This window comes from Sceloporus undulatus, chromosome 5 (genome assembly GCF_019175285.1).
Source record: "Sceloporus undulatus isolate JIND9_A2432 ecotype Alabama chromosome 5, SceUnd_v1.1, whole genome shotgun sequence".
Classification (NCBI taxonomy): Eukaryota; Metazoa; Chordata; class Lepidosauria; order Squamata; family Phrynosomatidae; genus Sceloporus; species Sceloporus undulatus.
The window spans coordinates 193,309,600-193,335,737 of record NC_056526.1 but is presented as its reverse complement, the minus strand read 5'-3'; the positions used below and the strand labels follow the sequence as shown (position 1 = coordinate 193,335,737).

Genomic DNA, 26,138 nt, shown 5'->3' with positions numbered 1-26,138 from the left:
CGGTCACAGGAGGCCGGTCACTGGCACAGAGGGCAATCCTGGTGTCCAATGGCCAGGAGGGAAAGCGGGCCCTGCGGACATGAGTGGGAAGCAATCTCTGGGGTGGACTGTCGACCCCTCACTTCCCCCCCCCCCGCCATTCTCCAGGTCACTCTTCAGCCCTGGGTGACCTGCCTTGATGGATCTGCTGGGAGGAAAAGCAACAGGCCTGTGGCAATGGGAAGATGGCCCCGAGGCATCCAGGGCCTGGTGGCCACCAGACTGGCTGCCTGTTCCCTCAGCACCAGGAGGGCCAGCCAAAGCCTTCCCTGATGCCCAATGCTTGGCACCAGAAGAGTCTCTTCCTGGGCCTCAGTGCAAAGGAGAATGGAGCCAGGAATCGCAGGCGGTCAGTCGGTCGGTTGCAGCACCCTTTTATTTATTATTATTATCATCTGTATTCCGCTTTTTCACAAAGGAATCAACAGTTTCAATAAAACATGAAACAATTACAAATTGCCATTTAAACCCCCCCCCACCTTCCCATCATGAAAACAGGGATCCACCCATCAAATTCCTGGAAGCGCTTGACTCCTGTCCTGCTCCTTGCTGCTGCCTTGGAGGCAGTGCTGACGGGGAGAGGGAGGGGAGCCTGTGGCAGGGTTTCCTTGGCCAGACTTGTTCAGAGGGGTTTCCAGGGCCGAGTGGGGATTCGAACCCTGCTCCCCAGGGTCACAGTCCAAGGCAGCAGCACCTTCTGCTCTGAACAGCTCTTACACCAGGAAGGTTGAGGCGGGATCTCTTTTCCTGTGGTCCTAGTCTCTGGAGCAGCAGAAAACAAGCTTGCTTCGACCTGGAGGCACAGAGACGCCTGCCCTCCGCCGCTCTGCTCAGGCCCTCCAGGGGCCTCTTGCCCTTCCGCCCCCTCCGCGTCTTTCCCGGGGCCGTTCTTCCGCAGCCTCAGTTTCAGCCCTTGGCTTCCAGGGCGAGAGAGCCCTTGGCCGATCCAAGACCCCATTCCATATGGCCCTGGTAGCCCCACGTCGCCAGCGAAGGGATTTCCATTTCCAAAGGGCATGATGGCTTCAGCCTTCCACCGTGTTGCTTCTCACTCTCCTCCTTCCGTTCTGGCGCCAGCACCGGACACAGGGCCCTTCCGGGGGGCATTCGCACTTCCTGCCCAGGCCCCGCGGGGCCCTGCATTTCGTTTGCCAGCTCTTGCCCGGCTTCCTACTCTCTTCTGGGCGTTAGCTGCTGCTGCTGCTGCTGCTCCTCGTTTGGCCTCCTCTGCCAACCGGAGAAGCACGCCTAGTCCTATCCCTTCCCCAAGGCGCCCTGGGCCCAGGCAGAGCCCCACCGGGCGCCCACCGGTCCCTTCTCTCCAGGAGGAAGGAGGGCAGGAGAGGAGCCATTGCCCTCAGCCCCTGACAGGCCCACTACTAACGGCCTCTCGCTTTGGGAAAGCAAAGCGGCCCTGACTGGAGGGGAAATGGCGGCGCAGGAGGCCCGGAAGGGAGCAGGAAGGGCCGCTCTAGGACTCGGACGGAAGGCCGAGGGGCGGAGCCTGGAGGGGGCGGGGCGCCAGCGCGCTGTGATTTGCCCCGCCCACGGCCAGGTAGGCGTCACGTGGCACGGAGGGGCGCCAGACCGGAAGCGAAGGCGCCATTGGCCACGCGAGGAAGGGGCCGTGTCACGTGGCACGCGCGCTCTCTCCCGCCGCTCAGGTGGGCGGGGCGGGGCCAGGCAGGTGTGGGCGGGGCCTGTGAGGCGGAAGGAAGGAAGGAAGGAAGGAAGGAAGGAAGGAAGGAAGGGCCTCAGCGGAGGGCCCCCTGTCTCCCCTGAGCCCCACCGGGGCCCCTGCCCCCGACCCCCCCATGGAGGGCAGCCCCCTCCCCCTCCTTCCGCCTCTGGGGCCGGAGCTCCCCCTGGAAGACGAGGAAGAGGAAGAGGCGCCCGGGGCCCCCTTCCGCCCCCAGGCGGGAGACCTGGAGGCCAACCCCTTCGACGGGCTGCCCTTCTCCTCGCGCTACTACCAGCTGCTCCGCCGCCGCCGCGCCCTCCGCGCCTCCGGGGCCAAGCTGGCCTTCATGGCGCTCCTGGAGCAGGGCGCGGGGGTCCTCCTCGTCTCCGGGGAGACCGGAACCGGAAAGAGCACACAGGTCAGCCCTGGGGCTCCCGGGCCCTCGGCCTTCCCTCCTGCGGCCCCTCGCAGCCCCGGTCCGGCCCTGGGCCCCTGGCTGCGGGGGAGGCGGACTTTGGCCGGGCGTGGATCCCTGGCCGAGGAAGGAGGACTCTCTGCCCTTTCCTTGTAGGAGCCAGGCCAAGCCCCCGCCTGCCCTTCCCTGGGGCTGGCGCGGAGCATTAGCAGCAAGGCTCTTGGCCGCCGAGGGGGACACAGGGCCAGACAAAGGGGTCCTCCGTGGGGCCTCTGGCTTTGGGGGATTGGCCAAGGCCCAGGGCCTCCCTCCCTCCCTCCCTCCAGCGGAGCAGGAAAGGGAGCAGGAGCCCATTGGCGCCGCTGGGAACAGCCCAAAGGACTCTTGAGTCTGGGGTTAGCATGGCCGCTCTTGCCTCCCCTGGAAAGGGGAGACCCTCCGCTGCCAAACAAGCCCCAGGAGAGACGGCTCCTGCTGCCAGGGCTTGCCCTCCCTCCGTTTCCATTCCCTCCACCATGGCATGCAGCCCTGGGGCACGGGAGGGAGGCAGCCCTTGTGCCCCTTTCCTGTGGCGAAGCTTCCCATGCCTTCTTGTGCTTCTCTTGCCCAGCCTCAACACCCACCTGCTTTCCCCACCAGTTCCTGGGGGATGTGCTGGTGGCCGCTGCCCTTTGAACTCATGGCAGATGTTGCTCAGCATCCATGTTCGGGGCAGGCCTTGAACCCAGGTCTTTCCTTAAAGGCTTCCTTGTGCCCCTTCTTTCTCCTGGGGAGTCTTTCAGCCCACTCTCTGCATGGGTCAAAGCGGAAGAGGACGCTGCATCTTGTAGGGATGTAATGGCACAGCAGCCACAGCAAATAGGTGGGAAGGGTGTAACGAGGGCCCTTGCCCACCCCCGCCTGCCCTTTGCCTCCCCTGGCAGGTGCCCCAGTGGTGCGCGGAGTATGCCCTCTCCCTGCGGTTCGCCCACGGCCAGGTGGTCTCCACGCAGCCTCACAGCCTGGCGGCCCTCAGCCTGACCCTGCGTGTGGCCGACGAGATGGACCTCAATGTGGGGCACGAGGTGGGCTACTGTGTCCCCTACGACGACTGCTGCACCTCGGAGACTCTCCTCAGGTGGGGCCCCCTTCTTGGGATCAGTGGGAAGGTTGAGGTTGTTGTGTCTGCAATTTCTACATGCTCTTTTGTGGGGGGGGGTGCAAGCATGGAGGGCATGGGGATCTCCTCTGTTCTCCCCCAGCTGCCTTTCTCTTTCTGCAATCTCTGATCAAGATGCTGGGGAAACTCAGGCCGCTCGCCAGCAGTCTCCCTCTTCTTTCCTGGGGGCTGCAGGAGCACAGTTGCCTCCTTCATGGAGCCAGGACTGGTGGGGCTGCCTCCTAGCTGGTGCCACTGCGAGCCCCTCCTGTAGTTGTGGGTGGCAATGAAGGGGAGGGGTCCTGCCTTGAGGCTTCCACTTCTTGCTCCGGTTGAGGGAGGAAGGAGGGAAGCAGAGGCCCTGGCAAGATCCTTCCTTCCTCCCACCCACCCACCTGTTGCCTTCTGTGGGTTGCAGGTTCTGCTCAGATGAGGTGCTGCTGCGGGAGATGACCTCAGACCCACTGGTGCGCCAGTATGGCGTGGTGATCCTGGATGAGACCCAGGCCCGCACAGTACCCACTGACCTCCTGCTGGGGCTGCTAAAGGATGTCCAGCGCCAGCGGCCAGAGCTGCGCCTGGTAGTGGTGACGGAGCCTCACATGGAGCAGCCCCTGCGACACTTCTGTCCAGAGGCCCCTCTTCTGAGGGTCCCGGGGCTCAACCCAGCCCCACTCCTGACCTGCCGGGAAACCTTGCCAGGGGAGCGTGTTGCTGCCGCCTCCTGGGCTGCCCTGGAGCCTCACCGGCAAAAGGAGCCCGGCGACGTGATGGTCTTCTTGGCCAGTGAGCAGGTGGGCCTGGCCACAGGGGTCTGGGTGGCAAGGGGCCTCTCCACATCTGCCTGCCTTGCAGAGCAGGAAATGACAAGCGTGGCTGGGGTGTGCAGGCGACTCTGCGGTGGGCCTTGGGAGGCAGAAGAGGTAGGTGGGGGAGGCAGGGTTAGGCCAGGAGAAAGGCTGAGGCCTGGGAGCCTCATCTGCCCAAAGGCCCCTGAGAGCCAGCCCCAGGGCCTTGCCATAGCCTCTGGCCTGGTGGGCTCCAGGCTGCAGTCACCTTCAGAAAGTGCTGGAAGGCTTTAGCTGGGCTGAAGTGGCTGCCATCAGATCACTTGCCATCACTGCTTGCCGGCAGAGCAGCAACTCTGGGTTGTGAGAATGGCAACACTGGCTCTTGGATTGTTTCTGAGCACAATTCTGGCTGCAGGTGAAAGCCTGCCTGAGCCTTAAAATCCTTGGCAGCAGACTGGCTCTCAGTCGCTGCCACGGTTTCTGGAGACCCCTGAGGCAGGGCCTATGGATGCCCCTCGGCTGCACTTCTGGCTGCCACAGCAGGAAGGCTGGGCTGCTTCCACTGTCTTTCTGCTATCAAGCAGTGACCCTTTCTGCTTCAATTGGCTTTTGACCACTAATTGGTTGGTACTGAGGAGGCCTTCGAAGAGCAGGGTCTGTACTTTTTGGTTAGCTTTTCAGATTGTTGGTGGAGTTCATGCTTTGTTTTCAGAGAATGGGTTACCTTTCCCCCCCAAATGCTTCTCCAGTGTTATGATGGCATATGACTTTAGTTTTATTTATTTCCATGCTCCCGTTCTCCCAAATTAGACTGACTGCAGTTCACAAAAAGACACTTAAAAAGAACAACAGTGCAGTTCTAAAACACAACCAAAACACAACATTAATGTAACAAGTATCAATCTAAAGCTATTAAAAATGTACCTTTGTAAGCATCCCAATGACAAGCCTCCCTGGCACAATTGTCTATTAACTGCCTGCTTGAAAAGAAAGGTTTTGGCCTCCAGCGTTTTCCCTGGAAGCCCAGGGAGGAGCCAGCGCAGCCTGGAAGGGAGTTCCAGAGGTTGGGAGCATCCACCACGAAGGCTCTTTCTTCTGTCCTCACCAAACAAGCCTGTGATGGTGGTGAGGCCAAAAGAAAGCCTTCCCCTCAAGATCCTATGGCTCTGGCAGGTTCATAAGGGGAGATTCAGTTTTCCGAACAGACGGGACCTAAGCCATGTTTTTAGCTGAATCTTGTTTTAATCCACCATGGGAGGGGGCGTTTGGACAGGGGGGGCCTTGTGGTCTCTTCCATTGCTGTGATCCTGTGGGGCTGCAGAGATAGGAGAGAGGAGGGCTGTGAGTGCAATCTGTGAGCAAGATCTTTCCTCCCCAGGAAGTCAGCGAGTGTTGCGAGGCCATTCGCCTGGAGGCCGCCACCTTGGATCCCGGCTTGGGCCCTCTGCTGGTGCTGCCCCTCCACCTGGGCGTGGGGCGGGAGGTCCAGCGGGTGTACGAGACCAGCCCAGAGCCACCGGATGGGGACCGGCCACGCCGGATCATCGTCTCCCACTGGATGGCGGATGCAGCCTTCTCCGTGGGAAGCGTCAGGCATGTGGTTGACACCGGTCTGGAGCTGCGCAGCGTGAGTGCCCTGTGTCCACAGAGGATCAAGGGGACCTAAGCTTGGGGGGCTGGGGTTCAACACATGTGTGTTTTGGGTCATTGCCAGGCTGCTGCCCATGCCAGCAGTCAGCAGCATGGAATTCCCCCAAATGTTTTGAATGACCACTTCTGTGGGATCTGGCCACTGGCCTGGGATGGTGGGAAACATCCTGGCTTCCTGGAGTCACCCAGACTGCCACTCCTACAACTTCTACAGAGCTGCAGCTGGATAGTGGTCACTTTATTATTCTTGTTATTATGATTTATGTATATAGCACTCTAGATTTACACAGCGCTGTACATACAAATGATAAAATAGACAAAGTAAAAACCTTGCCTTGTCTTGCCTCCTGGGTGGGTGGGGGGCAACCCTTCTGCTCTGATTCACTCCCCCCTTCACTGCCCTGGAGTCACAGCCCACCTGCCCTGCCCTGTAACAAGAGTTTGCCTATGCTGACAGCAAGCCATTGATTTAGGCTTGTTGGCAGGTTGCCCCACCCTCTGGGGGGAGGGGGGGAGAAGGCGAAATAGCCCTCAGTCCCCACATTACATCCACAAAGTGCTTCAGCTCCTCCCTCAAGTGAACCCACAAACCATAAAGCAGGCTCTCAAGGGCCCTTGGGGAAGATGAGGTTCCCAGGCCCCAGCCTTTCTCCTGCTTTATAATTTTACTATGTACATCGCTTTGATCACTACGGAAAAGCGGTAAAGAAATAAATGTTTATTATTATTATTAGCCTTTCCAACTTGGACAGCCCCCAACTGGATGCCCCTGCAAGCTTCTCAGACTCCTCCAACCTCCCAAAAAATCCCCCCCCCCCGGTGCTTGCTCTTCTGCACTATCCTCTGCCAACTGTCCTCAACAATAAAGAGCCATGGAAGAGCGGTGGTCTTTGCCTGGGCCTTCCTGGGAGCAGCACCCTCTCTCCCCCCCCCCCCAAATATGGCAACAAATCCTTCCCCTCCCTTCATCTGCATCTTCTTGGCCACTGCATCCATTGGCCTCTCTCACATTGTGCTTCTCACCCTGCAAACAGGTTTACAACCCACGGATCCGGGCTGAGTCACAGGTCCTGCGCCCCATAAGCAAGAAGCAAGCTGAGTCACGGCGGCTGAGGGCAGCTGGGAGTCCCCCAGGTGAGTCCTGTGGGGCTGGGGGCCCTTGCAGAGGCCTGGGAGTGGGGGGCAGCCTGGGAGTGGGGGGCAGCTTAACTGTCCTCCAGCCCTATCAGGCTTGCTGTGAACTCTTCTGTTCTGTGCCCCACAGGGTCCTGCCTGCGCCTTTACTCTGAGTCTTTCTATGAACACCAAATGCCAGATGCCCCTCCAGCCTGCATCACTGAGGCAAACCTCAGCCGCCTAGTGCTGCTCCTGAAGCGGCTGGACATTGCCGACATGGGGCAGTGTGACTTCCTTGACAGGCCAGGTATGCGGCTTTGGGAGTGAGGAGAGGGGCAGAAGGGCCCCCACAGGTAAGGATGGAGGGCTGACCAGCGCCCTCTTGGTAAGCCTGACCATCCCACTCTCCCGGCCCAGGCCCTGAGTCTCTCATGCAGGCGCTGGAAGACTTGGACTACCTGGCCGCCCTGGATGATGATGGGAACCTCTCTGAGGTGGGCATCATCATGTCGGAGTTCCCCCTTGATCCCCAACTCGCCAAGGCCCTCCTGGCCTCCTGTGAGTTTGACTGCGTCGATGAGATGCTCACGCTGGCTGCCATGCTGACAGGTATGGGCCACCTGGCTCTTGGGCTCCCTGTAGGCTAGCTGGCCGGGCTGTGTGCCTCTGTTGAGCCCCCCACCAGCTAGTCTCCCATGGCCATGTGGGGCAGAGGGGGGTCGCGTCCCCCCCCTCTCTGATCACATTTGTGGCCCCACGACACCTGCTAGGAAAGTGGAGCAAGTGTAGTCCCTTACCCTTTTCCCTCAGACTGAGGGTGTTTCCCCACTGGTCATCTGATCTGAATCTGACTCTGGCCAATGTCTAGACAAACAGAGTTAGCATCACCAGGGCATTTGGGCACTCCTCAATCTTGGAATTTCAAGACAATTAATACGGGAGGATGATCAGGCATCTTTGCAATTGCTTAAGCATGGCATAGTGTTTTGAGTGTTGGACTACAACTCTGAAGTCCAGGGTTCGATTCCCAGCTCAGCCATGAAACCCACTGGGTGACCTTGGGCAAGAAGGCAATGGCAAAGCCTCTCTGAACAAATCCTGCCAAGAAACTCCCTTGATAGATTCACCTTAGGGCTGGCATAAGTTGGAAATGTCTTGGAGGCACGCAATATCAACAATCAGTGTGAGCAAAGTAGTACACACACATGCAAACATACACACTCCGCCTTTGGGTAGGTATATAGACTTCATAATTTTCCGGGCGGCTTGGGAGCATGACATGCACATGTTGCACACCCCCTTGATGCCCTGAAGGTGCCCAGAGCAGCCACACATCAGCAGGCTTCCAGGTGTCTTGGGGGCATGGCGGTTACATGCCACAAGCCCCCAACACACAGGGAAGCTGCCGTGGAAGAGCTGCTAAAGGCAGCCTTTCACAGCCAAGAAAGCAGTTGTTGAAACCCACTCCTTTTTTCCTTTTTGCCAATGTGCAGAAATCATCCAGCCTGACCCCAGTGCCATGTCTCAATACTATGAAATTCTGGGATTTGTAATTTGTTGTGGCGCCAGAGCACTCTGAAAGAGAAGGTTAAATGTCTCACAGAATTCCAAAGCATAAAGCCATGACAGTTAAAGTGGTATCAAACTGAATTATGATGCAGCCTTGGTCTACTCCCTCACATGTGTGTAGCGTCATTAATTAGACATCTTACACAGCACTGTACCATAACCATTTCTTGAGGATGTATCTTCTACACAAGCATTAGTGGGGGAAACCCACTCTTCCACAGACATCTCAGAACCAAGGCACGTGTTATACTTTGGTAGAGCGTCCAATGGACTCTACTATTTGGGGAGGGGGCTCTCTCCTTCCCTCCCCCTTTCTTGCATGCATTTCAAGGGTATTTCCCAGCCAGGGTAGCTTCTTAAAGGCCATCAGAGACAGTTTGGTGGGGTCTCCTTGGTGCTGGGGTAGTTTTCCAGCCTCTCTTTGAACAGGCACCTCCTTACTTCAGAAACCAAGGCAAGAGTAAAAAGAGGGCATTGCCTGCTGTTCAAAAGGAAATAAGAAAAATACCACATTGTTTTTAATGTGTTCCCTCCAAGCTCTGCCCTGGGTTGATTTGGAAATTCAGACATGTCAGTGCTCCTGCAGGGCTGCTAGGAAGGCCATCCTCTCGCACCCCTGTCCAGTCTCCTTGGGGTGGGCTCCCGGAGAGGTGGGTGGGTCACAGCCCTCCTGCACAGTATCACCCCGGGTATCTGTGGGTGAGTGGGGGGTTCTTTGTGTGCTCCCACCTGAACCCCCACCCTTTCTTCTCCACACACAGCCTGGCCCTGCTTCCAGACTCCCCCGACCCGCTGGGAGGAAGCGGTAGCCGCCCGGCAAAGAGGACTGCTGCACCCGGCAGGAGACCACTTCACCCTCATCAATATCTTCAATGCATTCCACCAGCGTAAGTGATGGGGCTGGGGGAGTGGTGGGCTGGCAGGGGTCGCAGAGAAAGCCTTGCCCACCCTCCTGCATGCCCAGCCCTTGCTTCCCTTCCTCAGAGAGCGACCCAGAGAGCTGGTGCCGGAAACACGGGGTGAGCGAGGGGGCGCTACGGCTGGCGGGGGCCGTGCGGGCAGAGCTCCTGGAGGTGATGCAGCGGATTGAGCTCCCGGTCTCCCCGCCCGCCTTCGGCACAGACACCAACGTCCTCCACCTGAAGCAAGCCCTCCTCTCAGGCTTCTTCCTCAAGGTGAGCCCACTAGCTGTTGGGCATCGCGTTGGGCAGTGGCAAGCAGTGGGCAGGAAGGGTCCAGCCAGCCACACTGGAAGCAGGGGCTGCGGAGGGCCTCCTTGCGCTGGACACTGGGCCGGCCACAAAAGCCAGCTGCAGGCAAGAGGAGGGCTGGGGAGGCTGAGCACGGAGGGGCCTTGCCAGGCAGGGAACATGTGAAGCTGCCCCTACATGGCCACTTCCTTTCTCCTAGCACAGCTTCTGTCAGCGGAGTCTCCCCAAACCTTCCTGGCACTGGGAGGGCAGGTGCACTAATTCATCCCCCCCCCCAACTTGACTATGACTTGCCCAGGTTGATCTCCTGTCACACACACACCATTTTACCCCTGGAGGGATGGCAAGGGGGGTTCTCCATGCCCCCTTTGAGGAGAGTGACTCACAGTGCCCTGAGCTACAATTGTGTCTGGGAGCCCCAAGGCCAGATGTTACCCCACCCTATGACCCAAGTGAGGTCCTGGGGGGCTCTGAGCCTTGCCAGCCCCTCCTGTGGGGAAGGCACAGGTGCTCCTGCAGCCCAGCTCTTCTCCCTCTTCCCCTTGGAAGGCTTCAGTGAAGCAAAACTGCTTTCCTACCTTTCTCTGTGGCTGTCCAGTTGTGGGTGGGGGAGAGGGGTCTTTGCCCACCTGCTGCTGGAGTGAGCCTTTGCCAACCAGGTCCCCTCCCAAATACCCCTGGGCTTCTCTCTCGGGGCGAGGATGCTGACCCTGTGGCTCATCCTCATGTTCTCCCTGCTTTCCCCCCCCCCCCCCCCAGGTGGCCCGAGACATTGATGGCTCTGGAAACTATCTGCTCCTGACCCACAAACACGTGGCTCAGCTGCCCCCCAGCTGCTGCTACCAACTGCGCCGGCCGCCCCCACGGCCGCCCCCCTGGCTGCTGTACCACGAGTTCACCATCTCACAGGATAACTGCCTGAGTGTTGTCTCTGAAATCCAGCCAGAGATGTGAGCATCAGTCGGGTGGGATGGCGGGAGGTGAGGATGTGGTGGGGGGCTTCAAGCGTCTGTCCCCACCCTCCGTGAGGGCTAGAGCCTAGTTTTCTTTTGAGATCAGTGGAGGCATGCTTTGCATTTGCCTTGGCTCCCATTTGAGGAAGGGGGGGGGAGAACTGTGTTCTCTTCTGCCCCCACCTACCTAAATGCCCACCCTCCAAATGTTTTCTCCTGCAGGCTGGCCCAACTGGCCCCGCAGTACTACCTGAGCAACCTGCCGCCCAGCGAGAGCCGGGACCTGCTCCTGGAGCTGCGTGAGAAGCTTTCAGGTGAGGAGGCGGCAGCAGGAGCGGACCCCCCACGAGACGAGGGGCCTGAGACCCTCAGGTGCCCCCTCTCCGAGGACAGGGAAGATGTCTGCGTGGTGCAGTGAGCCGGGAGCGAGGCCAGGCCCAGATCCGCCCAGAGCTGCCTTGTCATTGTTGGTGGGGAGAGGAGGAGTGTGGCCTCAGCCCTCCGTTGGCATCACCTAGAGCGGCCCTGGCGTACTGGACACAGGAGGGGCCATCTGGGGTCTGCCAGGGGCTCAGGGGGCTGTGGTTTGGGTGCATTCTGGAAAGAGGAATGGGAGCTGAAACCAGGTGGCATGGCACCCTTGTGGGTGGTTCTGGGACCACAGGGTCCTTTCAACGTGGTCTGAGCACATGGGTGGCTGAGCATGCGCAGGACTTCCATCACCCTGGGGGTGAGTGTGGCCTCCCTCAGCCGGAGGAGGGGAGGGGATCCTGGTGGTGTCGGTGAAATCCCCTCTGCTGCCATCCTTCTTTGAGAGGCACCTTGCAGGTGGGGCACTGTGGGGGGCTACTGTGCTGTAGCACAGTGAGGGCGGCTTCCAAGCCCCCCTTTGGAGGGCCTTTGGGGACGGACATGATCTACTGGTCATCTGTGGCCTGCCTGACGTACAGCAGGAGGCCCGCTTGGGCTGGGGTGGGCCAAGAAAGGGCAGGGCATCCAGCAGTCTGGGCCACTCTTACTGTTTGGGAGGCCAGGTTCCCCCATTTCTTCCTCTTCCTCTCTCTTGACTTCCGCTCCAAGGCCTTGGTTGTCTGTGTGTCCCAGGGGCCTTTGTGGGGCAGGATGCCTAGTGGAGACGGGTGGGAAACAGCCCTTGGCTGTGAGCTGGGTCAGGGGGCTTTTCCGCCAGGGAGCCGGCTGGGCATGGGGGGCTGGGGGCGGCTCGCTCACTTGCAGAAATCTCCTGGGGTGACCTCAGCCCGACTGGACTGACCTCAGCTGGACAGTTCCCAAGGACTCTGTGGGTCATCTTACTTCTTTCTGTCTGAGCAGGTGCTTCACTAAGCAGATCAATTAAACATTTTAAAAACCTAAGACGTACCTGACTGGTTGGAAAGGGATGTGTGGTAGAACTGGGGGAGGCAAGAAAGGGCAGGGGTGTGCAGGTGAAGGGGCCCCCAAAGGCACGCTGGCCAGGAGAAGGAACGGCCAAAGAGGGATTCTAGCAGGGCAAAAGAACAAGGGAGATGGAGCTTCTGGTGGGGTCTGAAGACAGCCTTGATGCCACCTTTTGCCAGCAGCCCCCCTTTTCCAAGAGGAAGTGATTTCCATGGCCGCCTCCATCTCTGGGCTGGTGTTACCTGCTTGGACGCTTAGGACAGGAGGGCTCCCTAAATGAGGAAGGAGGTTCAGCAGGGTCTGGCATTCCCTTGTTCAAGGCCTCATGGTCTCCTCCAGCGCCATCGTTCCAGGTCTTTCTCTGAACTGTGGCCATTGTGGTGGCTGGGAGTCATGGCAAGGGTGAGCCATTGGCCCCTGCTGCCACACTCACACGCCATGATGGCAAGTGCCAAGGGTTGGTCTGGGAAATGGGGTCACCCTTTGCTGCCACTCTGCTTGCCCTACAAATGGCAAGGGCCTGTGTTTGACCCCTCAGGCTATGGCCCCACTTTTGGCCATTAAGTGCCCCTCCCCTCCTGTCCTGGGACCCCAGTCACTCTCCCACCTGTCACTGGAAGCCTGGCTGGCTGCCTGCGGGGGAATGCCCGCCCCACAGATCAGGGAGGGATCCCTGTGCCCTTCCTGAGGGGGCCGGAGAGTGTGGGGAGGCCTGGGTTCCCTTTGCGGTCTCCGGCTGAGTGGGGGGGGGTGTTGGGGAGGAGGGTGACTCAAAGGGAGGCTGCCCTTCTTGCTCAGCCCCAGCGTAGAGGAGGGAGGGAGGCCTGGGGCACTCTTCCCCATGATGCAGCCTTTTCCATGGGGCGGGGGGGGGGGGTGAGTCGTCATGGAGGCCAGTTGGAGGGAGGGAGAAGTGGCAGCCGGTGGCCCACAAGCAAAGAAGTGGGGCTGAGAGGCTTCTGGGTCTGTTGCCCGTGACCCACAGCCCTTGCTGCACCCTTGGCCCATCTAGGGAAGGGGCTAAGAGAACTGGAAACCTCTCCATTGAGCCTGAAGTAAAAGAGACAGAAAGGTTCCCCAGTGATAGATGGGAATTACGATTTATGAGTAACATTAGGACACAAAAACATTATTAAGGCTTCCTTATATTTGGGGGGGGGGGGGTCAGTGGTGTGTGTGTGTGAGAGAGACACCAGGAGTGACCACACTGGGCGACCAACCCAGAGAGCCCAGGGTCCATGTTGCCCGGCAGTCCTTGCCAGGAGTGTTCTGGTCAGCGCAGCGGCCGAAGGGAGCCTAGGCTGACCGCGCTGGTCACTTGGGAGCTGGGGGCTTTCTCCAGCCGAGGTGGGGCTGCCCCTCAGCTGCTTCGATGCTGGTGAGGGGGCTGCGGAGCAGTGTGGGGCTTGGCCTGGGATTTAAAGGGCCCCCTTGGCAGGCAGACTCGCCACCCAGTATTTTACCCTGGACTTTAAAGGGGTTTCCAGGTGCTCAGCCCCATCCCCGAAACAGGTTCCACCCACCTCCAATGGGACCTTTAAGGCTGAAGCAGGGGCCCAGCCAGCCTGGAGACGCCGTCTGTGGGGGGCAAGGGGTGATACGGAGGGCCCCACCCGAGCCGGGGGCTCTTGCTGTGTGGGTTGATGGCGGCAGGAGCCTCTTCTGGGACACTTCAATAAGAAGACCCCCCACTTTTCCGGGCACCAGCACAAGGGACCCCCAATCCTGCCCTCCAGAAAGGGGATGGAAGGGGGGGTCTTCCCTCTGGGATGGGGGGAGCAGGAGCTGGCCTAGCCGTGGATCGGCCTAAGCACCTCTCGGAGGAGCTTTCTGCTTGAATGACGCTTGCAGCGCGGGGAGGGGGTTGGGTCCAAGCAGGGACTCATTCCCAGGATGCACTTGGCCATAGCATCAGGGGAGGAAGCGCACCCCATTCCCCAATGGACGGTGGTCCGGGGCTGAGGCCCGAGAAGCAGCCAGAGTTACCCTCCGTATTCCTAGAATCCTTTCCGGTGCCAAGGGCCCGAGAGGTCTAGTTTTCTTTCCCCAGAATGAAAGATGCCCCAGCTGAGTGCAGGGTCTCCGGCCAGAGCATCCCCAGCAGCCCCTTTTTGGAGACCTCCGGAGAAGGAGACCCAGTTGGTTCCGTCACTGGATCTTTCTCTCAAGAGGCCCCTCCCAAGATCCCGCCAGGATCTCCCTCCTGTGACTTCATCCCATGAGACCCGACCAGACCCTCGGGGCAGCAGAGACCTGTCTGCGGAGACGCCGCTTCCCTCGGTTTCATCTCTGGACTACTGTGACGCACTCTCCGTGGGGCTGCCTTTGGAAACTGTTCCGAAACTACAGTGGGTCCAGAAACACGTGGCCAGGATGCTGACCAGGGCCAGTTATAGGGGGCATGTAACTTCCTTTCTGGACACAATGCAAAGTGCTGGTCATGACCTATAAAGCCCTATAGGGCTTCCGTCCAGGCTATTTGGGTGGCCCTATCTCCCCATAGGAACCTGCTAGAGCCCTAAGATCTTCCGGGGGAGGCACCACCCCAGGCTCAGTTGGTCAGGATCGGGGGACAGGAGGGCCTTCTCCGCGGCTGACCCAGGCTCTGGGACTCCCTTCCACAGGAGGCCTGCCTGGCCCCAGCCCTGCTCTGCTTTTGCTGGCCAGCATTTCACTGAAGCCGGCAGCTGAGAGTTCAGCAGGGTCTTATGCAGAGGTGGGCTTGACTTGTTTTGCCTTCTGAAGGGCTTTTGAATCGGTTTAGAGTGCTTGACCTGGGGGTTGTTAGTTGTGTTTACAGTGTGATTGTAAACGTTTTTAGTTTGTGAGGGGAATTCAAGTTTGCTGAGGCTTCAGCCCTTGGCAAGGAAAGAAAACGATCAAACGATCAAAGCCAAGGCTGTGAGGGTCTTGCTTTAGCAGAGCAGCAGAAAGGGCCTTTTGCCTTAAGATGCTTCTATATAAAGACTGAGGCTGACACAAAGAGCTTGTAGTTTAAAAACAAAACCTTACTAATGGCTCAAATCTACACATCCACGGAAGCTCCATCCTCACCTGTCTAGAGAATAGTTCAGGTAGAAGAAGGAGTTTGTATCTCAGCATCTTTCGGTTGGATGGGGATGGAGAGACCGAAGGGAAGCAGGAGAGATCCATTGTGGGAGAGGACTTCCTAAGGAAGTCACTTAGATCCCATGATCTGTTTACCGACTTACAAAGGTCTTTATTGCCCCTGGAGTTTAGCAGGACCAAATGGCATGCAAGTAGAGGCAGAGCACAGGAGAGAAGCATGCAGGAAGTCCTATCTCTCTGAGGAAGGGAGAGAGAGAGAAGGCAGTGGTTTCCCAACACTTTGCTGTTTCACGAAGAAAATAAAGAAGGCAACCATTTGAGGGGGGGTCCAGAGAACAGGGCGCCAGGTCCTGGTCAGAGCCTCCTCCTGAAGACCCCCTTCTGAAGCCCCAAAAGCAACCCCCCCCGCTGAGGCCAAAGGGAGGAAGGGGCGCCCAGGGGCCATGCAGCCCGACCCCGTCCGGCTTCTTTTGGAGGACGCCCAGAGAAGGAGGCCCGCCGCCTGCTGCCTCTCTGGCCCTTGGCTCCATTCCCCTGCGGCTCTCGCGGCCAAGAAGCTCCCTTTGAGGCTGGGCTGAAATCTCCGGACCCGGTCCCCCTTCCTCTGGGCGCCGCCAGAAGCCCCCCAACCTTGGGCCCTGCTGGGCAGCCGCAGAAGCCGGTCGTGGCCGGAGGGGGGGGTCCTGGCTTCCAGCTGGAGAGGGAGGGGGCATCCCCAGGAAGGAAGGGATCCCTCCACCGCCCGGGGCTTCCCCGATTTCCGGCGCGGAGAGAGGCGGGGGGGAGTGGGCGGGGGAGTCCCGGGGGGGGGGCAGGGATCCCCAGGGCCTCCAGATGCAGCCCTCCGGTGTCAAAGGGGGTTTCCTTCGCCGCCCCCTCGGCCTTTCCCAGCGGCCAGGAGGGCCCATAAAGGGCGCTCCCTCCTCTTCCCTCCGAAGCACACTCGCCCACAAGACACAACACCGGCGCCCAGAGCAAGAGAGAGAGAGGAGCCGGCAGGTAAACCGGGAGGGGGGGTTCCTATGTCCTCCCGTTGGACCCTGGGGGGGGGGCGGGGCGACCCTGGGGAGGGCGAGGGGGGGTCGGGAGGGGTCGGGGGCCTTTGGGGGGATCTCAGGCTCCCCTCCCTCCCCCTCCTGCCCCGGGGAGCGCCGAGGAAGGGCCAAATGGGGAGGGGACCCTTCTTCGCTGGCGGGGCTCCGGAGGGGCGAGAGAGAGAGAGAGAGAGAGAAGCCTTGCCTGCCCTCCTGCAGCCCCTCGCCTCGCCCCTTCTCCGGCCAAGAGGGCTCCTCGAAAGGGGTGGCAATGTGGGGCGAGGGGCGGCGGCGGCCAGGAGGCCCTCGAGGCCCCCGAGCCAAGTCCGCTCCTTCTGGCCAAAGGACACTGGCTCAGGGTTCAGTCATAGGCTGACTCCGGACTCACTCCCGGCCAGCCTTCGTCCGCAGCCCGGATCCTTTGCCTTGCTGGCCCCTGGAAGCCCACCGTCCTCTTGTTGGGGCTGAGGGGGGGGGGCAGGTACGTTGACTTGTTTCAAATGGCTTTAACCTCTTTTAACCCGTCAAGTTGTTTAACAGGTTGTCTGTCCAAATGAAAGTCCGCTTAAACTAATGTGACTGTTTATTATTATGGGTTATTTACTTCTTGTATCTAATATGCAGCCTTTCTCCCAAACCGGACCCAAGGCGTCCCCCAAAAGATACCGTTAAAGAAGACTAGCCCGCTGCTTCTAAATTGGGGCTGACCCCCTCCAGCCGCTCAGTCCAGCCCCGACGCCCCCGGCCTCCGCCGCCTGGCAGCCGGAGCCAGGAGCCCTCTTCTGGGCTGACCATGTGGCTGGCCACGCTCCTGGCCCTGGCCCTCTTCCCTGCTGGGGACGCCGCCTCCGCCGCCTGGGGCTCCTTCCCCGCCGAGCGTAAGTCCCGCCATGTCCGGCCCGGTGTCCGGCTTTGCTCAGCCCTGGGATCTCGGGATGGTCACACATTCTCAGCCTCAGAGGGAGGCAGTGGACTTCCTCCGGGGGAAGCAACCATGCCGTCGGAGGTGACCCACATAGATCCCCCACTCGCCCCCTCCCAACTGGGGCCCCAAATGTCAGAAGGGAAGTGATGCCCTTGCAAGGGAAGCGCGGGAGCCTTGTCCGAGGAGCAGAAACTCCCCCCGGGGAGGGGGAGAAGACAGCCCCCCCTCCCCACTGACCCGGGGCCCCAATCCCTGCTGCCGGCATGACTCCCGAGGAATCAGGCGGCGGGGAGCGCAGTGAAGGCGGGACCCCCAAGGGCAGCTACAGACCCCCCCCCCCCCCCCCCCCCCCCCCCCCCGGCCCCTTCCCGTTCCCGTTTTGCGGGGGGTTTGGGGGCCTTTTTTTCCCCCCCCCCCACCCCCGCCCCCCCCCCCCCCCCGCTCCAGGGAACCCAGGAGGAAAGGGCGGGGGCAGTTCTTGGGGTGGCTCCCTGGTCCGGCCCAGGTACGAGTTCCGGGGGAGACCCTTGCAGCCCCTTCCCCTCCCTTCCGGCCCTCCGGCCCCTTCTCTGACCCCCCGCCCCGCTTGCGCCCCCAGTGTCCGTGGGAGAGCTGGACCGGGAGGCGACGCTGCAGTGTCCGGAGGCTTCGGCCGGGCAGGCGGTCTGCTGGAGGAAGGGAGGCGGCAAGGCGGTGTGCCCCCGGCCCCCTCGAGGCCCGACCCTCCGCCTCCCGCCGCTGGACCTCTCCTCGGCCGGCAACTACAGCTGCTGGGCCGGAGGGACCTTGCTGGGCTGGACCTTCCTGGCCGTGCGGGGCCTGGGCCTCCCCCGCCTCCTGGACGAAGCAGGTGAGGACGGAGCGGGCGCCGGGGTCAGCCCCCCGCCTCGAGTTGGACGTGGGCCTGGGGCAAGGAAACCCATCGGGTGCCTCCACCCCAACCCCTCGCTGACCCGGGACCCCACTCTCTACAGCCGGAGTGACCTGCGAGGCCGAGTCCTACAACAGCACCGTCCTCCGCTGCGCTTGGCTCGCTCTCCGCCCGGCCGCCTTCCGCCTCCGCCTCCGACGGAGGTCAGTCTCTGGGCCCCCTTCCACACTTTGGGGGGACGATGTGGGGCAGCAGGGCTCGGGGCCCCCAGGACCCTTTGAAGGGCAGCCATTCTTTCCGGCCGGAGCCAAAGGGCGTTCCTGGTGGAAGAGAGAGTTCCCGAGCATGTGCAGAGCGCCCCTTTCCGGAACCGACCCTGTGCCTCCTCTCTCCCTCTCATATCAGGGGTCCTGGGGGCGCCGGGGCGGGCTGCTCATCCGTGGAGAAAGTGGTGGGCGGCCGGGGCCCGACGTGGGTCGAACTGGACGCCTCCGCCTGCGGCCCCGAGTGTCCCTCGGCCGAAGAGGTGCCGGAGACGGGGCTGGAGCTGGAGCTGGAGGGACTGGGCGCCGGGGGGCGCTTCCAGCGGATGCGGAGGAGGCTCTTCTGGCGGGACCTGGGTACGTTGGCCTCCCAGGGACAGGACGGGCTCGACTGACCGGAGGGCCACTGGGGCTGGAAACAAGGCCGGGGAGGGGCCAGCTGGATCCCAAGGAGGGGGCCACCTCTGTGAGACCCCCCCCCTTACCCGCCGGCTCCTTATGCTTCCCGACCTCGGACGCCGGGCGTGGCTCGATTCCCGTGGGAAGCGGGGATGCCCCCCAGATCCGTCCGGGGCAGTGGCCCTCTGAGGCCCCGAGAAGAGGGAACCGGTCCAATGGGCCTCTGGAGCCTCTGGAGACACTAAGCCCGCTCTCTCTCTCTCTCTCTCTCTCTCTCTCTTCGTCCGTCGGTCCGCCTTGCAGTGAGGCCCGCGGCCCCCGAAGGCCTGGCCGCCCGCCAGGAGGAGAGCACCGGGCAGCTGCGGCTGAGCTGGGCCCCGCCGCCTTCCTGGGTCCGGCCCAGCTCCTTCTTCCCCCTCCGCTTCCACCTCCGCCTCGAGTTCTTCGGCAACCTGGACCGGGAGGGCCTCCTCCTCCTCTCGGACCTCTACAGCGTAGGTAGACCCCCAGCCCGACCCCCGGCCCCTTCGGGTCCCCCTTCGCCCTTCTCTGCCCGGCTCTCGGCTCCCCAGAAGGCCAGCAGTGTTCGGACAGAGGCCTGGAGGCAGCGGCTGAGCAAGGAAGGAGCCCTCCCTGCCCTCTGGCCGGAGCTCGAGGCCTTCGGGTGGGCTCCTCTCCATCGTCCTGCCTCCGGGGGGCGTCATTGCGGCCTCTGCTCCGAGGGAAAGGGCCTGACCCCCCCTCCGGCCCCCCAACCGGGGGTCTTTCCCGCCACAGGACCGTCTGGAGGAGACCGCCCAGCCCCCCCGGCCCCACCAGCTCCTGAACCGGGTGAAGATCCGCTGCCGGGACCCCATCGCCCCCTCCCCCTGGAGCCCCTGGTCCGCATGGGCCTTTCCCCAATAGCCCTCCCTCCGCGGGTCTTTCTTCTGGAGGTCAGCGGAGAAGGTTCAAGAGCCGGCTTTAGAAATAAACGCGTGAAGAGAACGAATCTGGTCTTTGTTGCTCGTGAGGGGCGTCCAAAGCCCCCGGACCGCGGCGACCCTCCCCCAAAAGCGGCGCCTCCAGTGAAGGGGGCCACCGCCAGGGGCCAGTGCGGCCTCCGAGGTCTGTGGGTCAGTCAGGGCCCCACTCCCACGCCCCCTACATCGCCCCCTAGATCCCCAGAGAGGGAGCGGATCGGCAGACCCCCACTCCAAGTCCTCCAGACCCCCTGCGACCCCGGCCCAAGAAAGAGTCCCACGGCTCCCGGTTCTGTTCACGGCGCTTTATTGGCCTGGATTTGTCGGAGTCGGACTTGGAATGGGAATGTCGGGGGCAGGGGCCGGGGGACATGGGTCCTAGCTGGCCATTTTGTGCTTACGCTCCTCTCCCCTAATAACCCCGAGGCCCTTACGCAGAATCCCACAACAAAGATTGTCGGGGAGGGCGATGTCTGGGGCTGATGGGAGTTGTAATCCTAGCCAAGCAGCTCAAAGCCCCCTCCCCTCCCGAGGGGAGCTGGTCCCTTTTTCAGGAGGCGCAGCAGCAGCAGCACGGAGACCCCCCTCACAATCCCACCCATCTTGGTCCAGAGGGGGCAAGCAAGGGGGGCGTCCCCTCCCGGTCCCTTCCTCGCCCCAAGGGCTCCCCCTCAGCTGGGCCTAAGGTTTGGGGAAGGGGGAAGAGGCTTCAGCAGGGGCTTCCTCACTGGTAGGTGGGGGTCAATTAGGGGGAATTGTTACTTAGGTGGAGGAGGGCTCAAGGGGCAACTTCGCGCCCCAGTGTGGAGAGGGCCGTTTTCTGGCATCCTCACTCGGGGGTGCCCCTAACTTTGGGGCACCGACCCTGCCCCTCCATGGGGGCTCTGGGGAGCAGATTGCCTGCCGCCCCGCCCCCCAGCCCTCGCTGCCTGAGCCCCAGAGGCTGAGGGCGGCCGGCCTTCGTGCGGTTTCACCCCAGAGACCCTGAGGGGCCGAGGGGCTTGTGGTTGCTGCTCTGGTTTCCCAGGACGTATCACTTGGGGGAAGAGGGGGAGGAAGACCCCTGGGCCTGGATTGGGACCCCCTCCCACACAGGAAGACAGTTGAAAGGACTGTGGGGGGGGGGGGAGAGGAGGGGATCGCGAGGACCCTAGCCTTGGGGGGGTGCCCTGTAAATGCTCTCTGAGCAATGGAGCCCTTCAACCGGGAGGCAAAGGGGGTTCCTGCCAAGGGTCCCCATTCCTCCCTCCCCACACATTGAGGTTTTCCTGCATTTGGGGAGGGAGGCGGGATTGCCACTGTGGGTGCTGCCTTCTTTCACCCCAACTTCGCTGCTCCTGCCCTCTGTTTGCAGCGCGGACCTTGACTGGGTTTGCTAGGGATCTTTATTTTTGGGAGGAGATCTGGGGCCCAGAGCAGAGGGGCTGCCCCCAGCTGCCAGGAGGGTGGCCACACACTCGCGTCCCTCTCACAGCTGCCCAAAGGGTGGTGGTCCCATGGAAGGTGTGGGGGGGGGGAGAGCCTTGCTCCTCCCATGCCTCCAATCATATCTGGCCCGGGGAGGCCCCCAGCTTCCAGGCGCCATTCCTCTGCCTAGACAGTGGGGAGAGGGAGGCAGGGGTGCCGATGGAGATGAACCAGGCCATGAGGGGTGGGCCCCAGTGGGGTCAGTGGGGTCACTGGGTCGCAGCCGGCCAGGAGGACGCCGAGCTCCACCACATCTCCTCCCCCTCCAGCAGCTTCCTGGAAGAAAAGAGGGGGGCGAGAGGGTCACCAGGGTTAACCCAAGGGGGTCCCCACCTGCCCTCCGTTCGGAGTCCCATGTGGGAGCAGCCATCCCTGCTACCAATATCATGTCACCCCTTAACCTTCTCTTCTCCAGGTTAAACAGGCTAAACATTTATCCAGGAGAAACATACTAAACAACAACAAACACTTTGGGGGAAAATATGAAATACACAGATACAGGAGCGGAGACACTTGGCTTGACAACAGTACATTTGAAAAGGATCTAGGAGTCCAAGTGGACCACAAGCGGAACATGAGTCAACAGTGGGATGCGGCAGCAAAAAAGGCCAATGCGCTTCTAGGCGGCATTTATAGAAGTAGGGAATCTAGATCAAGCGAATTCATAGGGCCTCTCTATTCTGCTTTGGTCAGGCCTTGGACTGGTGTGGAATAACCTGGAATACTGGGTCCAGTTCTGGACACCACAATTCAAGAGGGACAGTGTCCAGCCGAAGTGTGTCCAGAGGAGGGAGCCAAAAACGGTGGGAGGTCTGGAAACCACCAAACCCTTTGACTAATTAGCGAACTGGGTACGTTTAGCCCTGAGATGAGAAGGTTCAGGGGAGTCATGGCAGCCATGTTGGAGGGATGTCATACTGAGGCTGGAGCAAGCTTCTTTTCTGCAGCTCCAGAGGTCAGAGGACTGGATGGACTGGGGGTCTCTTGGGGGTCTCTTCCAGCTCCATGAAGATATGGGCATTTCCCAGAATGTTAGCTCTTGGGGGGGGGGGGATGAAGACAGGAGCCCCTTTTGGGACCCCCCCCCCCCCCCCTTATGGAGGCAACCTGCCTTGAGCTTCCAAGTCTCCTTGGCTGCAGCTGAATCAAGGATGTGAGGTTTGTGGATTTGATTATTGATAGACTTGAGAGGACAGCTCTAGGAATCTCTAGGTCCTCCAGAGCAACTCTATGGTCGACTTTAACCAAAAGTAGCACTGAGGGACCTAGAGATTCCTAGAGAGAACACTCCACTAGGCCTTTGTAGCTCCTTCATGCCAACTCTATGGTCAATGTCTGTCGGATGTTGGCCACAGAGTTGCACCGGAGGACCTAGAGATTCCTAGAGAGGTGTCCTCTCAGGTCAAAACAAGGTGGGTTTTTGCTTATTTGCTGTTTTTCCACATCTACGAGGGGGGGTCCTGTGCCTTGACCCCAGCGAAGGTGGAGGGAGGAGGGTAAAGAGCTTTACGAACCACTTTCTGAATGAATATATACCCCAAATTCCCACATAGTAACTAACTCGCATGACATGGATGCTGATTTCGTTCCGTTTTGTTGCTGGTTTTAATTAAATTAAATTTTATGTAATGTTTTTAATCCTTTAATTTTAAAAAATAACTTTGTGTTTTTAATGTTTCATACTATTTTAACTTGGGCTGTTTTTAGCGTTGTCAGCCGCCTTGAGAGTCCCTGCGCTGGGAGGAAGGCGGCATGGAAGTAAACAAAATAATCAATAAAGAGAAATATTACATAATAAATAAATAAATAAACAAAAGGGCCCAGTGAGCTTAAAAGTTTTAACTCGCCGGGTTGTTTAGACACAATAGGGCTGCATCCACACTGGAGATATAACCCGGTTTAGCACCGCTTTAACTTTTTTCTGGCTCAAGGCTATGGAATTCTGGGAGATGGAGTTTGTTGTGGGGTCCAGAGCGTCTGGACCCCACAACAAACTCCAACTCCCAGAATTCCATAGCCTTGAGCCAGGATGCTGAGAAGCGGCGCGGTGCCAAACCGGGCTATTCCTCCAGTGTGGATGCGGCCATGGAAGGAGGGAGAGAAGGATGGCTGCTGCCTGCCTTTACCTGTAGGCAGCGATCTCCACGTCCAGCGCCATCTTGACCTTCAGCAGCTCCTGGTATTCCTGCAGGTATCGCGCCATCTCCTCCTTGGCCTCCGAAATCTCCTGCTCCAGTTCTGCCACTCTCTCCTGCGGAGGAAGAAGGAGGAGGAGGAGGAGAACCCGGCCCCGGAGCTGCCCAGGGAGGCCCCACAACACACACCGGCACCCAAGACCCCTTCCCCAGGTCCACACACACAGCCCTGAACCAGGAGGCAAGACCCCCCCCCCACCAGCATTCTTCGTTGTGATTGATTCTTGCGATGGCTCTGCTTCTTCTGACACAACTTTGTCTAATGTTTTGGGGCATTTTTCTGTTCTGAACAAGGCTTGAAGTGGGACAGCAGAATAGACAACATACCTGACATTATCTCTACTGTTATTGTTAGTATTCTTTATCAATTAGTACTTATTGTTATAGTTGTGCGAGACCTCCCCCTCCTCCAAGGGCCCGCTGCACTTTCCTGGTTTCCGATTCCGGATCTCCGGGTTCCCGGCACTTCCTCTCCCGGAGACCCCTAGAGCCATTTCCCGGCGGCTGCATTGCCCGCTCTGCTGGGCCACGGCAAAAGAGCGGCTCCGGCGCCGATCTCCTTGCCCCCGTTCCCTCGGCCGTTTCCAGGAGACTGGGAGGCCACCCTTGAACCCAGGCCCCGATCCAGGATCCCAGGAGACCCTCTGCGAGGCCATGGCCAGCGGACAGAGGGAGGGAGGGAGGGAGGAAGGGAGGAATTGGGGGCGTGGGACAGTGGGAGCCCCAGACCTCCTCCCCGCCGCCCCGGAGCCCCGGGAGGAAAGGAGGGAGGGAGGATCCCGGCCTTGCGTCTCACCTGGCAGCGGGCCACTTGGGAGCCCTGCCGGTCCTCGAGGGCCTGGAGCTGCCGATGAAGGGAGTCGATGGTGGCGCGGAGCGTGGCGATCTCGGCGGAGCGGGTCTGGAGCTGCCTCCGGTACTCGACGGTCTCCTGGCGGATGCTGCGCACGGCCTCCTGGTTCCGCCCGGCCAGCTCGGCCACTGAGGCAAACTTGGAGCGGTACCACTCCTCGGCCGCCTCCCGGTTCTTGGCCGCCAGGTTCTCGTACTGGACGTGGATCTCGCGCAGCGCCGCCGACAGGTCCGCCTTGGCGTGCCCCGCTGCGGCCGAAGCCCCCGCCGCCGCCCCGATGGACCCCGCCGCCGCCTGAGCCTGGGCCTGGGCCTCCAGCTCTGCCCGCTCCTCGGCCAGCAGCTTCTGCAGGAAGGCCAGCTCGGCCCGGAGCGACCCGGCCGCCCCTTCGGCCTGGCAGGCGGCCAGCGCGGCTCGGGTGGCGTCGTGGCGGAGGCGGCGCAGTCCCTCCTCGGCCTCCCGGCGGCGTCGGGCCTGGAGGGCGCATCGCTCTCGGAGCTGGTCGCAGGCCTGGCGCAGGCGGTCCCGCTCGGCCTCCAGGCGGGCCTTGTCCCCGGCCTCGGCCTCCAGCAGCGCCCGCAGGCCCAGTGCCTCCTGCCGGTAGAGCTGCGGGAGCCGGGCCGGGCCTCGTTCCTGCCGCCGCAGGGCCTCCGCCTCCCGCCGCAGCGCCCGATTCCGGTGCTCGAGGTCGCGGACGCGCTCCACGAAGGAGGCGAAGCGGTCGTTGAGGGCGGCCAGCTGCTCCTTCTCCTGCGCGCGGAGGCCCAGCAGCTCAGCGTTCAGGCTGCTCACCTGCGCCAGGTCCAGCCGCTCCACCGGGTCCGGGACCGGGCGTGTCTGCGGGGGGCACCGAGGCCGGGGAGAGCGGAGCGGGGAGCGCCCGGGGCTGCCCCCGAAGCGCCACTCCCAGCCTTCGGACTCCATCCCGGCGCGGGCCTCCGCCTCGGCTCCGGCCTCCGGTGTTGGGGCTTCAGCGGCTCTGCTGCGGTCACTGCGGCACGGCAGGCGCTCTTATAGGGGCTCCGCCTCCGAAGGATACGTCAAGGCCGGCGGCAGCCAATCAGGGCGCGCTGCAGGAAGAGCAGCAGGAGGGGGCGCGCGGAAGACCCCGCCCCTCGTCTGCTGCGACACCGGAGGACGAGGCGGTCACGTGGCCCTGCAGAGAGCGAGGGAGGGAAGAGGGACAGGTGCTGGGGGGGCGATGACACCCGCGATCCCCTCCGCCCCGAAAGAGACAGAGTCTGCTTCAGTGGGGCGCTGTGGGAGAAGAAGGGAAGCCTCGCTGGTCTGCGTTCTCCTCAGGAACAGCCCCAGAAAAACTCACTGGCCAGGGAAGCACCCCGCCGCAGAGGGACAAGGGAAACCGCCCGCCCCCGCTTTGTAACGCGCTCCGTCGGGAAGGGCTGAAGAAGAAACTACGTGGGGGTCACAAGCCTCACCCCCCCCCCCCCCCCCGGGCTGGGTGGATTCTCCCGGGGGCGGGGGGCCGCCCCCCCCCCCCGCGGCCCTCCCCCCCCCCCCCCCCCCCCCGCAACCCGGCATCTCGCCCCCGGCCCTCTGCCACCCGCCCTTAGGAGAATGCCCCCCAACCCAGCCTTCTCTTCAACCCCCTCCAGTCCTTTGCTGCAGTGGCGCTTTAGACCGCCCCGGACCCTCCCCTTTGGCCTCGTCGCCCTCCGCGTTTGGTAATCGCTTTCCTCGCGGCCGGGGGGCTTCCGGTGGGTTTGGGAAAGGCGACCAGAGGTCCTAAGAGCCGCAAAGGGGGAGGCACTGCACAATGTAAGACGTTCCAGAAAGATTGAGGACATCACCCAAGAAAAGATACAAGCACTCATGTTGTTTAGTGATGCTCAAAATGGAGGACATCTTGATAGTCCATCTGGAGACAAGGTTGAAATGGAGGACAAGTCCTGGAAAAGGAGGGCCTCTGATCACCCTCTTTGGAAGCACCCGAGGCTCTGCAGGCAAACAGCTTTGAGCCCTCTACCTTTGGAGGGAATTGTACCGTGTTAACCAGCCTCGGGAGACCCAAGAGCTCCGGCAAAGGACTCGGGGGCTTAGACGAACCAGAGGCCGCTTCCCGACACCCTCCTCCTAAGAGAACAGTGGACCTAGCCTGGTGGGAGGCATTCGGGGGGG

At 61.1% G+C, this 26,138-nt stretch overlaps 3 protein-coding genes across 5 annotated transcripts; 2 read left to right on the top strand and 1 right to left on the bottom strand.

Moving 5' to 3' along the window:
• The first annotated feature begins 740 nt into the window (after positions 1–740).
• Positions 741–11,937, top strand: DQX1 (DEAQ-box RNA dependent ATPase 1). 2 transcript variants are annotated; one of them, XM_042466944.1, is made up of 11 exons: positions 1,839–2,138; positions 3,059–3,252; positions 3,692–4,067; positions 5,443–5,691; positions 6,749–6,848; positions 6,979–7,137; positions 7,248–7,439; positions 9,161–9,286; positions 9,384–9,574; positions 10,370–10,560; positions 10,786–11,937. In XM_042466944.1, exons 1-11 carry the CDS (start codon positions 1,854–1,856, stop codon positions 10,979–10,981), a joined length of 2,259 nt encoding a protein of 752 aa, XP_042322878.1. In that variant the 5' UTR covers positions 1,839–1,853; the 3' UTR covers positions 10,982–11,937. The 2 variants fall into 2 exon arrangements, with proteins under 2 accessions (XP_042322880.1, XP_042322878.1); XM_042466946.1 differs by lacking the exons at positions 1,839–2,138; positions 3,692–4,067 and adding an exon at positions 741–1,703.
• A 3,967-nt stretch (positions 11,938–15,904) lies between these two features.
• On the top strand, positions 15,905–19,477 carry LOC121930535 (interleukin-12 subunit beta-like). Of its 2 annotated transcripts, XM_042466995.1 has the most exons (7): positions 15,905–16,029; positions 16,689–16,942; positions 17,588–17,839; positions 17,964–18,063; positions 18,266–18,480; positions 18,826–19,016; positions 19,300–19,477. In XM_042466995.1, the coding sequence occupies exons 2-7, from the start codon at positions 16,858–16,860 to the stop codon at positions 19,426–19,428; spliced, it is 972 nt and encodes a 323-aa protein (XP_042322929.1). In that variant the 5' UTR covers positions 15,905–16,029; positions 16,689–16,857; the 3' UTR covers positions 19,429–19,477. The 2 variants fall into 2 exon arrangements, with proteins under 2 accessions (XP_042322929.1, XP_042322928.1); XM_042466994.1 differs by lacking the exon at positions 15,905–16,029 and having other exon boundaries at positions 16,173–16,942.
• A 303-nt stretch (positions 19,478–19,780) lies between these two features.
• Positions 19,781–24,966, bottom strand: LOC121930527 (alpha-internexin-like). Its single transcript, XM_042466983.1, has 3 exons — positions 23,943–24,966; positions 23,078–23,202; positions 19,781–21,227 (listed from the first exon to the last, which is right to left on the bottom strand). The coding sequence occupies exons 1-3, from the start codon at positions 24,921–24,923 to the stop codon at positions 21,161–21,163; spliced, it is 1,173 nt and encodes a 390-aa protein (XP_042322917.1). The 5' UTR covers positions 24,924–24,966; the 3' UTR covers positions 19,781–21,160.
• Positions 24,967–26,138: the final 1,172 nt, after the last annotated feature.